The 15,149-nt window shown below is 38.9% G+C and overlaps 1 protein-coding gene across 4 annotated transcripts in view; it reads right to left on the minus strand.

Moving 5' to 3' along the window:
- The window catches only part of ripor1 (RHO family interacting cell polarization regulator 1), a 70,673-nt gene that overhangs the window by 27,276 nt on the left and 28,248 nt on the right, over nucleotides 1–15,149 (minus strand). For 2 of the 4 annotated variants that reach the window (XM_027161502.2, XM_027161501.2), the window contains exons 2-4: nucleotides 4,419–4,542; nucleotides 2,742–2,894; nucleotides 1,592–1,670 (exon numbers count right to left, since the gene is read on the minus strand). In XM_027161502.2, coding sequence (XP_027017303.2) covers nucleotides 1,592–1,670; nucleotides 2,742–2,894; nucleotides 4,419–4,516 — 330 coding nt within the window. In that variant the 5' untranslated portion in view covers nucleotides 4,517–4,542. Of the gene's footprint in view, nucleotides 1–1,591; nucleotides 1,671–2,741; nucleotides 2,895–4,418; nucleotides 4,543–10,346; nucleotides 10,541–15,149 lie in introns of those variants that run through there. The other 2 variants (XM_027161500.2, XM_027161503.2) reach the window with 2 other exon arrangements.

Genomic DNA, 15,149 nt, shown 5'->3' on the forward strand with positions numbered 1-15,149 from the left:
TATTTTAAAAAATGCGGCCATATGTCGTAGACCCTGGTCTGAAGTTTGTTGCTTCTATTTTTCTAAAAATCGGTTTCCGGCATTCCCGGTACGGAAGCTCAAAGTGGCCTTTTTTCCCCATAGACTTCCATTATAAACTTTTGAGATTTATAACTCGGCAAGTTTTCGAGCGATTTACACCGAACTTACACCGAACACCAAGGACCTTACTCCGGACGAAGTTTTTATTCCGGAGTTCCGATGGAATTTTCGGTTTTCCCGTAGTCGACGATCGAACATCCCATAGACTTGAATAGGGAATTCCGAAAAGTCCTCTAAGCTCTCACAGACACAATACATCCAACATTAAGAATTGCATGTACTGTTCTATGCAGTATAATAAGTAGAATCCCATAATGACTGCAGTATTGACATGAAATGTCCAAACCCTCAGTAGCCACGTTTTGCCAAAAGTATTGGCACCCCACCGGGTATTCTGGTGACGTCACTCGACACCACATGACGCCACGTGTAGCCCCGCCCCCAAAACAAGCAAAATCAAACATTTGCACAACATGGACATGTGACATATCAAAACACTCAGCACAATAAGGGGAACTGCCCCACGGGTATTCTGGTCACGTCACGTGACGTCATGTGTAGCCCCGCCCCCAAAACCAGCGAAATCAAAAATTTGCACAACAGGGACATGTGACATATCAAAACACTCAGCACAATGAGGGGAACTGCCCCACGAGTATTCTGGTCACATCACGTGACGTCAAGTGAAAATTAAAAATTTGCACAACATGGACATGTGACATATCAAAACACTCAGCACAATGAGGGGAACTGCCCCACGGGTATTCTGGTCACGTCACGTGACGTCACGTGAAAATTAAAAATTTGCACAACATGGACATGTGACATATCAAAACACTCAGCACAATGAGGGGAACTGCCCCACGGGTATTATGTTCAAGTCACGTGATGTCACGTGAGGTCATGTAACGTCACGTGAAAATTTAAAATTTGCACAACATGGAGATGTGACATATCAAAACACTCAGCACAATGAGGGGAACTGCCCCACGAGTATTCTGGTCACATCACGTGACGTCAGGTGAAAATTAAAAATTTGCACAACATGGAGATGTGACATATCAAAACACTCAGCTCAATGAGGGGAACTGCCCCACGGGTATTGGGATCACGTACCATTCTCATGTCCGCTCACCTCCAAAAGTATTGGCACCCTAGCGGTCCAGTAGCTTTCACAATCTTTCTGTCCACTCGCCTCCAAAATGCACCGGCCTTTGCGAATACTTGCACCGTCAAAGCCAACATCAAAGTTTGTCGCGACGAACTTTACAAATCTAGTTACCATTAGCATGTTCTTATTTAGGCGAGCCATGGCTTTTCATCACCAAGTAAGCAAGAAAATGTTAGAACATTTTTAGGGCCTCTATGCATGTTTCTAAGCATTTTTCCTGATTGGTCAAACACAAGCTCCACAGAGCATGCAAGTGACTTTGTGATTATGTGATTGCTGCTGATTTAAAAGACCAACATTAAAATTATTATTGCGTAATTGTTAGTAACATTCTCTTACCAGGCGTGAGTTTCTCTTAGATTCCTTCATCTGATGGTTCAGACTGTCCAGCTCCATCTGATGGACCTGAAGGTAAGATCTGCAAGCACAGAAATCAGCTTTTCAACACGCATCTGTGTATTGAATAGTTGACCCATAACAATGTACTGTACATTTCCAGATACGATTATTTTAGATAACTTGTTTTCAAATGAGATTAAGCATGTAAAAGGTTAAAAACCTTGCTCTCAATTTCTGAGAGAGTTTTTCATATGAAGTGTTGTTTTGTGCACCACTGATCATTATTTATTCCCCAGAAGATTGTTTATGTCAGCTTCAAGTTATTTGGTAAACTCCAATTCACTTTTCAGAGGTCATCTGACTAACGGACCGTGGTCTGGCTGCAGGCCTTCCAGTATTTAAACAGGCTGAACTGAGTACTTAAAAAAATACTGCATCAAAGCCAGTAAACAAATGACAAAGTGTCTGTAGCTCAACAAGCCAGGGTTTGTAAACATGAACCAGCTCAGCATCTGCTGGAGATCCTCTCCTTGCAGTTTATCCCTTCATCCATTTTCTGACCTGCTTATCCTACCCAGGGACACTGAGGACCTGGAGTCTTTCGCAGGAGACTTGGGGCACAAGACTGGGGACATTCTCTTTGCAGGGCACAATTTTGCACACATACTAACATCAACACACCCATTAACACTCTACAAACAATTTAGAGATGGCAATCTGCATACAACACACGGAGTAGCTGGAGGAAACCCCTAAAGCACATGGAGAACAAAGAAACTTTGCACACACAGAGCGAAGGCAGGAATTGAACCCCCAAACGTGAAGGTGCTAGGAAAATGTGCTAATCACTAAATAACTATACTGTTAGAGACATTAGGTCGGACGGGGGAAATGTTTAACAGACATTCATAGACCTTTCATTTTATTTATCCACCCTGGTCTGATTAGTGAACTAGTGACATGGTTTGTTAAAAAAAAAAATCTCTGAATAAGATAAGAACAAGAACTATTTAAGTTCTGAAGAAAGAAAACATCATCATCTGATTAAAAACATGAATTGCCAACTTTCAAACAAAACGATGATCATGATTCTGAAGCCCTGAAGGCAACTGCTGTGCAGTCATGTTAGCTGCTGTGTGTGTATACTTACTGAAGTCCTCTTTTCAAAGCTTCATACACCTCATCCAACCTCTCAGGCTGGGGCACCTTCGGAGGAGGTGACTTGGCAGAGAGGGTGAACATCCTGCTTCCTCTAGAGGGAGACTTTCTGGAACACGCTGGGGTGCGGAACACCGAGAGTCTCCTAACACACACACACACACACACACACACACACCCCTCTCTGTTATCCTCTTTTCTTCATATATTCCCTCCCAGGTCACAAAAAAAACAAGAAAACAAAAGCGTTTCTTCATGAGAAACATCTCTAAAAAAATTCAAATCAACACCACTCTACAGAGCATGCAGTACTTATTGATCCACTCAAGATGTGCTAAATTTAAATATCTGGTTATTTGTAATAAAGTTAACTCTCACAGCTCTCTGTATCTGGTGAAGCAGCAATCAAGTTACTCGTGTTTCAGATGACAAACATGTTGACAACTGCAGTCTTATATTCAGTCATTTACATTCACCCCTTATCATTTTCCAAATAATACAATACAAACATTCAATAGACTAGCAGTGGTACAAGTAATAATAGCAAGGCTAATTTTCCAGCTTTAAAAAAATAAAAATAAAAAAATTGATAGAAGTAATTCAGAAATACAAAAAATAAAAAAGTCAGACAATTTAACAAAACGCAATGGTTGTAGAAGCACAGAAGACGTCTGCATTTATACTGCAACAAAATTGGCTAATATTAGCAAATGTATAGTAGATTTCCAGCAGACAGAACGTAATCTTACAGAAAAATGTTTGTTTGTTTGTTTGTCTGGAAATTGCTGTGGCATTATTACTCTTATGATTCTTAATCTAAAGAGAAATTGCCATTTGAGTATGTTTGGAAAAGAAGATTTCTCTCTCTCTAACACTCCCATACTAAAGATAAGGCATTTTTCCTTTGCATGCTAAACTCAAGTGGCCAGCTTTTGGGGGTTGACGTTTTGTTTTTTGGAGGATAAAGGCTGGAAAGGACATCCTGTCAGCTGTGATCGCTAAATAAAAACATGACCGAAACCTGGAACATGCATACAAATGTGACTGCATTCAGTATGTTATGAGATTTTGCATTTTCACCTGAAGGTATACAGATAGATACAGTACAACTAGATGGACTTATAATGGATTTATCCATTTATATTCTGTACTGCTATCCCAGGAGACTTGAGACACAAGGTGGGGGACATCCTGGACAGTCACTCTCGCACGTATACTCACATACTATGGACAATATAGAAATGCTAATCAGCCTACAAAACATGTCTTTGAACTGGTGGAAGAAACTGGAATACCCAAAGAAAACCCCCAAAGCACAGAGATATAAGCATGCCAAGAATAAAACCCCCAACCAATCTTTAAAAAACAAACATACTGTACAAAAATAGAAGCATTTATATGATATATTGCAATGAGTTGTGGATTATATAGTTGACTATCACACTAAACCTATGGTGGACTCATGGTGGACTCTACCAGGCCAGACTCATGGTGGACAGTCCTAGGTTCATAGTAGACTGTTCTTGCCCACACCCATGATGAAATGACCCAGCCCAGACTCAGAACTCTGTTGACTGCCTGATACTTGTTATTCCCAGGATTTTTTGGATTACACATTTTCACATTCCTGATACAAAACCTATATGTGTATGTTTAGGTATGGCCTGACCTGTAGAGCTTGTCTTGGGAGTTGACTCCGGCAAAGGACTGGCTCCTAGTGATGGATCTGGCAAGGACTCGGCGTGTTGGCCGCACAGACAGGGACATGGTGGACACTGATCTGCAGGGGCTCCCTGTGGACACAAAGCAAATGTGAATAGATGGTTAAGGCACAGCAGGCACACCGGTCAATCCCATCAATGAATGAGTGGATACAGATTTTTTTTTTTACTGAGCAGCAACAAATTATTATTATTATGATTATTATTATTAATATTACAGTTATGGAAGCTCATTATATGCACAAGAGTCCTTGTAAATAAGGTGGGGAAATCTTTTTTGATAGATTTTTAGAAACTGAAGATCATGCCTACATGACAAATGTGGTCTGTTCAAAACCAAAGTGGTTTAAAAGAAAAAAAAGAGCTTTCCATAACATCACTCATCTCCTGTGCCTCAATCTCATTTCAACTAGACAACTATTGTTCCATTTTCACAAAGTTTAGAGAATATACCACAGCAGCATCAAAATGACAGAATTTGTTACTTACACACCTAAAACGGCTAAACCGGCTTTGTTACACAGCATAACAAAATATGTTATATAAACATGTCAGTAAGTTATGCGTGTCAGACTACAGCAGAAGATTCTCTTCCTTAAAACCGGGATGTAAACAACTGTAAGCTGCTTGACAACGCTCCAATACAGAGTGAGCTCTTAAAGGTTGTGTTGCTAAGTAAAGGCTTTCGGTAGTTCCTGTTCATGTGAAGAGAGAGATTGCTGGAGAGAGCATGATGGGTCACTACTTCCACCCTGGAAACAATGGCCCACAGTGAGCTCAGGAAGACGGCGTAGAGCCGATCTGAATGACTGTGGAACATCCTGGACACCACCCATGCAAAATCTCTTTCTTAAGAGCTGAATTCTTCTGCTAAACGTGCCAAATCTTTTCTAGTCTAGATAAACTCTCACTAGCTTCCTGCTCTGTTTTTGTATCCATGTTTAACTTATATCTGCTGATATATACCTGAGTCACAAAGTTGAGAAACAACCCTCAAAACACTCCACCAAAGCAGAGTCATCATGGAAGACTTGAATCAGGAAAGGTACCAAACCTAGGAATCACCCAGCCTGGAACAATGCACCGTTAAAGCAGAGACAGAAGCTCAGAAGCATCTGAGCTGATAAGCTGGCTCGATACAGCGTTCCTCTGCTTCATGGACAAACCATACTTTCAAAATAAAATCAATCATTCTTAATTTTAATATTAATCAATTGTAGCAGTCCTTTGTTAGAATACTATTTAAAGTATTTCTTTTTACCATTTGAGAGTATTTGAGTATTTTGCATTCCGACAGGCATTACTAATGCCAAGACTTTTTATTTGACTAAATCTCAGAGTGATTTCTGAGACGTACAGAGCATGAAAAGGTACAAAAGCATTAGCATGCACTACATAGCCTATGTAGGGGAATAGAAAGCCATTTCCCAGTAGATATGAGAACTTCACTGGAAACACAGGCACATTAGTGGCCTCAGGAGGGAAAAGCAACGTTTGCTTCTTTTGTTACCATCCAGATCTTATACACAAACAGAGCTGCTGCTATAGTTTCAGCCTAAGACACTAATATCAGATGTCTTTACAGTTTTCTGGCTACATTTTCAGAATGTTGCACTTCTGTGTGTGCAATAGGTTTTAGAGTTTCAAACATTTCTACATCACGACAAAAAACTTTTCATTCTAAAAACAGCAGAATACTGTCTTTAAAGATTGTTTAAGAGTTTTGTGTGAAACTTGTGTGCGACTTATTCCCGCGCTTCACGATGAGCTATGGGAAATGTCTGCAGTTAGGCATCTGCCATGTCAGTCAAAAATCACCTCTTTCTGTTAAGTAGGCGGCTTTTGGCCATGTTTACTGGTGAAATGCTTATGAAATCAGAAAGGTCAAGACATAATACATTATGTGATAAAAGTCCTGCAGTCATGAAATATAAATGTCTACATAGAAGACAGAGGTGGCCATGAAAAGTTTATGATGTTTACTGATTAAGACTTTTTTAGTTGTAATGGTATGTAGAGGGCAATAACTGAGCTTTGAGGCCATTAGGGCACAGCCACACTGCTTACCTCGGTCAGATCAACAAGAAATTAAGCAGTTCAAGCAGGAAGCATGCAGAATATTCTTCTCTCTAACATGAGCACTAAAAAAACAAGCATTTCCAGCTGACCAATGACAGAAACCTTTTGGGGACCGTGCCTACAGTCTCAAGCCATTTTACTCCTGTTGTTGAACATATAACAATAACAGAGCAAGTAAAAAAAATGCTAGCAACCATGGCTAGAAAAATCATTCTAGAAAAAAATTTCTCTTTACTATTTGCATTTTAATAAAGTATTCCAAAACAAATTACATATCACAATTACTTAAATAACAAAATGATTTAATTTATATGTATGCCTTTACCTGGACTGGCCACCTCTTGCTTGTTCCTACTTAAACAAGCCAGGCGACACATCTTCGCCTTGTCATAGTCAGCCTGCCTAGCGCTTAAACCTGTCGATTTCCACCCTCCTACCGTGAAAAATCCCAGAAGCTTCCATAGGGGTAAAAACACGCCTCAGGTTCCAAACCCTGAGCTCCTGTCTGTCTGCCTACCTGAGAAGAAAAGACACTCTGGGCACAAACTCAGGATTCGATGAGAATCATTGAATCAAGGTGTAAATGTGAGAATTTGCCTATGATGTTCCAATGGCTACTGTAATAACTGAGGCTTGACTGTGAAATTCAGAAACCTGTGTGTCAGGGTGTTTATATTGTTCTGACGCTGTGGCGTTTTTCCAGGACTGTTCCAGAAAACAAAGCGCATGGGGCCACACAGTGCCCAACAACACAACACACAGGGACAGGACACATGTTACCCTGTAGAGCAACATCGTGTATTCTCCTGACAAGCTGAAATGTCTCGTGACATTTGTTTATCATGACAGCTCAATTCCTTACAAATGTGTCCGTCTTACTCAGTACCAGGGGTCATAGCACCACTTGGGCTTAACTGCTGACCTAGCAATGTTTTATATAACCACATAACTAGTGAATCAGACTTCTTTCAGTGTACACTTTAGCACCAGCGTTAATGGATTAGAATGGTGCCCTCTTTAATCCCATAAACATTCAAGAACAGGAACATGTCTCCCACTCAGTCATGAGTGTTTTTTCTATGGAGAGCTGCAGTCCTGACAAATCCAGAATAATGGACTATTATTAAATAATAATAGTCCATTGTTATAATAATAAATAGCATTCTACATAGGATATTCAAGGGATTCTGCAGAGAGAAACCAAAGAACTTTTACTAATTTGAGGTTTTCTAATAGCATAATAAAATAAACAGCTCAGACAGACAAACGGACCAAAGGCTAGTTTAGAATAGCACAACTATACTATGTCTGCTATGTGTTTATGAGCATCGTCACACCTCCTGGATATAATTTGCTAGCCAAGTCCTCATTTTCATCGAAAACATTCATCAAGCTGTGCTTAAAATTAACACAAAAACAACTCATTAAAAAAAAAGAAAGAAAGAAAGAAAGAAAGAAAAAAAGATTAACGCTTCCTTCTTATCTTTCAGATGCTAATACATTTTAATAACATTTTATAGGCTATGATGTCAGTCTTTCAACAGCAAGAAATTCTATTTTAAAAAAAAGAAAGAAAAAAGAAAGAAAAAAGACTAATGCTTCCTTCTTCAGTCAGTGCTTTTTGCTGGTGGATACGGAGTCTATTCCAGGAATCACTGGGTGTGAGGCAGAAATTCACCCTGGATGGGAAGTCATTCCAGCTCAGAACTTCATGTACACACACACATTTAAATTTCAGAGGAAGTTTAGAGACACCTTTTCACTTACTGGAATGTTTTTGGTTGCTGATGAGATTTACATTAACAGCATTTGGCAGACTTTTCCTGAACGACTTACAGTTATATCTCACTTATACAACTGAGCAGGGCAGTTATACAACACAAGGGCCCATTGGCAGCTTGGTAGTGTTGGGATTATACCACAGTGTCTAACCACTGAGCTACTACTTCTCATTGATAAGACACACAATACTCGAAAACAACACATTAGCCCAGGATAAAACTGGAGGCTGTGGTACTCCTGCTCTCGAAAACTCATCATAACACTGCTCCTCATAACAGGGATACAGAGAACACAATTCTGTAGTGGCTCAGTGTTTAGAGACCTGCTCTACTGATCTGATTACCAGTGCCACCAATCTGCCACTGTTGGTTCCTCGAGCAAAGACACTTAATATTTGGATCTGAGAGATCCTTCATCACTTCACTCATCACTAACTTCACAAACGTAGCTGACTGTATATCATACTGACATAAATAATATGACATATTACACATACAGAGAAAAATTCTATAGAATTCTATAGAATTTATTTAAATTTCTATAGAAATCATTATCCAAATTTCAGTTAAATTTTCCACCTTGCATAAATTTCACCTTTAACCTTGCATACATGAAAACACAAGAACAAAGCATATGTGTGTGTCTGCAATTATATATAATTTTTTTTTTTTTTTTTTAAAGAGATTTGATAAAATGAGGGCTGAGTTTCATTAATAGGACTCTGACAACATGCTGACAAATGAATGGCCTTTTTTTTTTTAAAGCGAGGCCAGGCTTTTTTTTTTAAGCGACTCCACATTCCATTCATATTCCAGATAAGCTGCCTGTTGTGCCCAGAGCATGTAATAGTACTTAGCAGTCAGCTCACAAGAAGCAAGGAAGACAAGGGTGAGGTTTTATCCAAAAACAGGCATGCTAACAGGCATGTTCAGATACCCAGACTCATCCGGAAACACTGAAGTATCGTGTCCACCTTTCTGCTGTGTCATCAGTAATTGTAATAATTATTAACACGCTGCAGGCTACTCATTGACAGACTGAGCAAAACATTATAGTTAAAGAGCAATTTGCTGTTTGTCAATGAACATCACATACAGTATAAAAACCCAATAAAGAAGAAAACAATGTTAAATACAATAGTAAAATATATGGTGTTATTGACCACATAATTATGCTCATTTGCTTATTTCCTTTTTTACTAACACGGAAACTTTTTTTTTTTTCCCTTCCCACCCAAAATATCCTTCCTTTCATTATTCCATTCCATGCCTGTATCCTCTTTTGGTGCCTCCTCACTCATTAGGCAAGAGGAGACATTTTTGGTGTTTGTGTATGTCAAACTCCAAAAAGCTGCTATGTTAATGATTTCCTACGCTCACAGCTCCGATCCCTGTGGCTATGCTGAACCAGTGACCCTTAACTTTAGTGAGTGCACTTAGAGCCCCTGCAAACACAAGGCATGGTAAACTTGAGTTGCGTGCCCGAGGACATGTTCTGTCCTTGCTGACCTCTTGCTCTGTTTCGGTTAGTCCACCCTGAGGTGTCAGACTGAGCTGGAGAATTCAACGCAATTTCACACAGACATGAATGTAGACAAAACGGCATCTGTCAATAAGAAAAGCTGAAACCCAAAATTGTGATTAACTGCCTCAATATCTGTAGCTTCTACCTTCTACGTCATTCCCAACTGCTCAAACCCAACACCACCCGTTCTCTCATCCATCTAAAGTACATAAAGTATTGAAATCTGGCTTTTTACTGATTGCTACAAAAAAGAAAAAAAAATGACAGATCACTTCAGAATCAAACATTTTCCTTGTAAACAAAAGCACCCAAACTGTGCAAGTGGAAGTAAGCTAATGACAGACCGGCCAAAGCCACAACACCTAAACACACAAATGACCAAAATCACAGATTATCCAGCACAAACGGCATAACAAAAAAAATAAAAAAAAACCTAGTCAGCCACAAATCAGCCACAAACTTCTCTGAGATCCTTCGGAGTTCAAAAGTACCTCCATATCCACTGTACATGTTTGTCAGCCTTCGATTACTTTAGACCAAAGGAGAAAGGTTGTTTCCCAATAGCGTCAGCAATCACTTTCAGACAGAAATCAGTGTCCTGTTCTGCTGCTTCATCCTCTCTACTGATACTGAAAGTTTTGAGAGAGAAAAGGCAGAAAGACTGAAACTGGCTATTCCAGGAAAAGGGAAGGCTCCCTCTCATTCTCTCCTCCTCCTCCTCCCTCTGTTTCCTGTATCCTTCCACATCTTACATCACGCTCTTCCTGCCTCTCCCTCTCCCAGCAAAAGTCCCTCTGCCATGTCCCCTGATAAACACCCTCTTCTTCAGAGTTTCAGACACCATACCGCTTTGTAAAACAATTTCATTTAGACCAGGAAGTTCTGCACCAACCCAAAAGTCTAAAAGTCTGGTGAGATGAATGAGTCAAACATGAAATGACACAATGTGAAACTGAAGCTTACTCACTCAAGATTAAAATACAATGTGATATCAGACCAAAGATTTAAAAAACCATTCTTGCTAAAGCCATAATAAGTTGCTGTTTGTCACAGATACTAAGACAAAGTTAAGGTTTACGATTATTATCCTCCCACTCAGGGAAATTAAACTTTAGTCATATACATGTTGTAAATAGAAATTAGGTTTACTATAAGCAGTCATAACAGACAGAGGCTCTGCTCCATTATACTCCTGTGCCAAGGCCGCAGTTCAATAATACATTTACATTTAGATAAGAAAAGCTAATATAATGATTAGACCCGTTACACACACACACAAATACTGAGTTATGACTAAAGGATCACCTGCTTTATGGTATCTGCTTAAGGCAAATGAAAACATTTCACAATTGTCGAAAGCTATTAATGGATCACACAGAGATGTTAAAGTAATACTGCTAATGTATAAATGAAAAACACTAATAAATGTACTATTTATTATAAAACCATGTTTGCAGTGTCTCATATACAACAACATAGCAAAGAAATGCTACAACACAAAGAACTCAACAACCAAACCGTAAAAGTTTGCTTTTTCTTTTTGTTTTGTTTGGTATTGCATTTTCTACCATGGTGTAGACATCATTGTACCACCACTACATGTGGACCATCGTACGTCTTTGTCATTCGCAATTTTTAGAGACAACAGATAAAAGACCACAACACAAATGCAGCTAGGTCAACAAAATATTATTGCGTAACATGATACAACACAATTCCAAACAGATCATAACTTGATGCATTCAAACAGGTGATGTGAGCAGTTGACCAACAGTATGATATAAAATATAGTATAGTTTCTGTATGTGACCAAGTGCTTATAACACACACACACACACACACACACACACACACACACACACACACACACACACACACACACTCACTTATTAATAAATGCAAACTGTACATTAACAATGTTGAGTGGTTATTGTTTATATGTTACATTAAGGCCAGTATTTGTACTGATAATAAATATTAAATGCTAATGAAGACCAAAGGTGAGGGTAGAGCTATATTTATACAGCTATAAAGTAGATCCATAAAGATTTCAGCAGTTAGTGAGTGACTTTAAACATAAGATACATGACAACACATGACAAAACTTTGAGAATAAAAACAGCTTTGTGGATGCACACAGGCTTGTGTATTTGTGTGTGTGTGTGTATGTATGTATAAGTTTAAGTTTCAGCTTGTTGCTTAAGTTGGTTGTTAGCGCTGAACTTTCAGGTGAAGTTATGTGAAGCTGAGTGTCAGTGACACACTCAAGAAAAACCCAGTCTTTAATTAGAGCATTCTTTACAATACTACACTTTACTCAAGGATAAGGAAGGATGAAAGATGTGAAAGATGGTTATCAGGATACACTAAGTGACTGTCAGGATGTCATCATGACATCAAATACAACAGCAAATGCCAATAAGCCAGTAGTGTTGTTATTACAACTTGACAAAGATACTGCTGTGTGTGTGTGTGTGTGTGTGTGTGTGTGTGTGTGTGTGTGTACATTAGAGAAGGAGCTAGAAAAGAGCTGTGTAACGGTTTACTGTTGTGTGTTAAGGGCAGCAGAACACCACAATTTCAGGCATATGGTAGCCTAGTGGTTAAGGTGTTGGGTTACCAATCGGAAGGTTGTAAGTTCAATCCCAGGTCCACCAAGCTGCCACTGTAGGGCCCCTGTATAAAAATGAGAATGTAAGTCGCTCTGGATAAGGGCATCTTTCAAATGCTGTAAATGTAGAACAGAGCCAGAGGTGCCACATCTGGTTATGATAGACAGTGTGATGTTTATTTTATGTACAGCTAAAATATGATGCATTACTGCACAGACCAGAAGGACTAAAATGGGATCAAAACTGTCAATTTACTCCAGGGCAGAGGAGGCACTTCTAATTTTAACTTTACATTTAAATACGTTTGGAGATGTAGGTGTGTGTCTGAGCTAAACAATGCTCTTAAAGATTATCAGCTGTTGCTTGCTTACAGAGAGACACTGATTGATTAGTTTAATTTGGTTTTGATCATGTTTCTGAACTCCAGGTCCTTCCTCTGGCACTCTGTCATATCACTGTAGTCAGCTGAAAACAAAAACGCTGCCTGTGTAACCCATAGTACAAAGCGCGGCTTCACTTCCTGTCTGCGGACAGACGCTACCTGACCCACAGAGTCTCGGTTTGAATGTATGACAGGTGAACCGTTGGCCAACATGTTGTTACATGACAGGAACTTACCATGCAAAGGATTGTTCCTTTCACCTACAGATTAATTTATAGAATGAGATTTAGTCATGAATTCAGACACAATATGTAAAGCTGGAGCCACTAAGCCTGCAAAATCTTACACGAATTCTTGAAAGACTTTAAACTAAAAGTGGATTTGCAGCCAAGGCTTAAAATGAACAGTTTACTTTATGATTAACTTTTGTACATCACATAAACAGAGCTGGAATTTCTGCACCACTCACCTGTTTTGGATATAAAACAGCATCAAATTAAAGCTATTCCAGTCATTATGTCATTCTGATACGGTTGACTTTGGCCATTTCTTAAAAAGCCCTGCTGTTGTTGATCAAATCAGTGATCTCAGACATCCAGATTTCATGCATATTAAAAATAAAAAAGCTTCCAGCCCAACACACGCTCATTCCCTTTGCTTTGTAAACCACTGTAACAGGAGACGAGCAGTGTTTAAGATGGTGTGAGGCAACACTGTCAGAGCTACCGACTAAAGTCATATATAAAGATAGATAGATAGATAGATAGATAGATAGATAGATAGATAGATAGATAGATAGATAGATAGATAGACAGATAGATAGATAGATAGATAGATAGATAGATAGATAGATAGATAGATAGATAGATAGATAGATAGATAGATAGATAGATAGATAGATAGATAGATAGATAGATGCTTCTGTCTCTTTCTCTACTATTCCTGGCTAATCCAAATGTGGGTCAGAAAAAAGGATCACCGCGATGTTGCAGTCATGAATCTCCAATCATTATAGTAAAAGCCCATTTGAGCTACTGAGCTGTAGGACTTCAGAGCCACACTACTAGGGTTGGCAGGTTCTAGTTTTTTGCAAAATTTGGCAAACTTGGCAACTTTGAAATTTTAAACAGGTCAGCAGGTAAAACACTCAGCTGGTAAAGTGAAAAACACTCAGAAAAAGATTTCCTTTTACCCAAGGCCAAAGTGTCTAGGCTAATTTCTGCTTTTCTGAGATCTGGCAACCTCTTCATGCCAGTGACTGCTTGGCCAAAGTGCTAATGTTTGATTACCCATGTGACATTTTGTACATTTTCCTGCACAGCTTTTGTTTTGAGCATGGATCACACAAACACTGTGTTGTTTTACTGTACTGATATGTTCAGCCAATGATCCTTTTTTTTTTTGCTGTATTGAATATTTATTGTACTGAGACACCACCATTCTGTTGTATTTTGGGTTTTGTTACATCTTTGTGACTGGTGGGTGTGTGAACACACTAAAAATATGCTAAAGATCACAGTGCACACCATTATAACCTGCTACACCACACCATATGTTCTCTCTCTCCATCCTGCTGTGGTACATACTGTACACTTCTCTGGATTGTGTACGCACTTGAACTTTTCAAGAACTGCTACTATGATTAAAATCTGCCTTATTCTCCTCCCAGCACTCGTATTTACAGTATAATAAGCTCGCCTCGATTAGTCGACATAACAGTCACTTAAAATCTTTTATAATTGAAGCATTTTACATGTACACAACAACAAAAACACATTACACTGTATTACAGACTTACAATGTATTTACACGTCGGCTCAGAGAATATAGGTAAATGCAACAGAGAGGTTAAGGACAGACAGCAAATGAAAAACAATGAAGCGTGACAATTTGCTTGAACGTATTTCAAATGTTTGTCTGGGTGCCAATAATTTTGATATTTAATATTTGAAAAGAAGTATTAAAAAGGAGATTTTAGTTTCTAAAGATTTTATACTGTCTTTAGATACTATAGATGGTAAAGTAGATAAAAAAAAAACGTCTTATTGTTTGATCAGAAATAAAAGGAATCATTGTGTATTGTTTTATGTGTACGAATCATTGTGCAAGGCTGGAAAACTGTCACTTAGTGACTCTACAGGTAAGTTACACCTGATAAACACACAGATGCTCACGTGCAAACCTGCATCTTAACCCTCTATTTTAGATAACATTGAAACAGCTGCTGTGGACATGCTACCAACAAAGACCTGGCTCATGCAATCCCATCATGCTCTATACTCTGTGTGTCACAGTCCATT

This window comes from Tachysurus fulvidraco, chromosome 13 (genome assembly GCF_022655615.1).
Source record: "Tachysurus fulvidraco isolate hzauxx_2018 chromosome 13, HZAU_PFXX_2.0, whole genome shotgun sequence".
Lineage (NCBI taxonomy): Eukaryota > Metazoa > Chordata > Actinopteri > Siluriformes > Bagridae > Tachysurus > Tachysurus fulvidraco.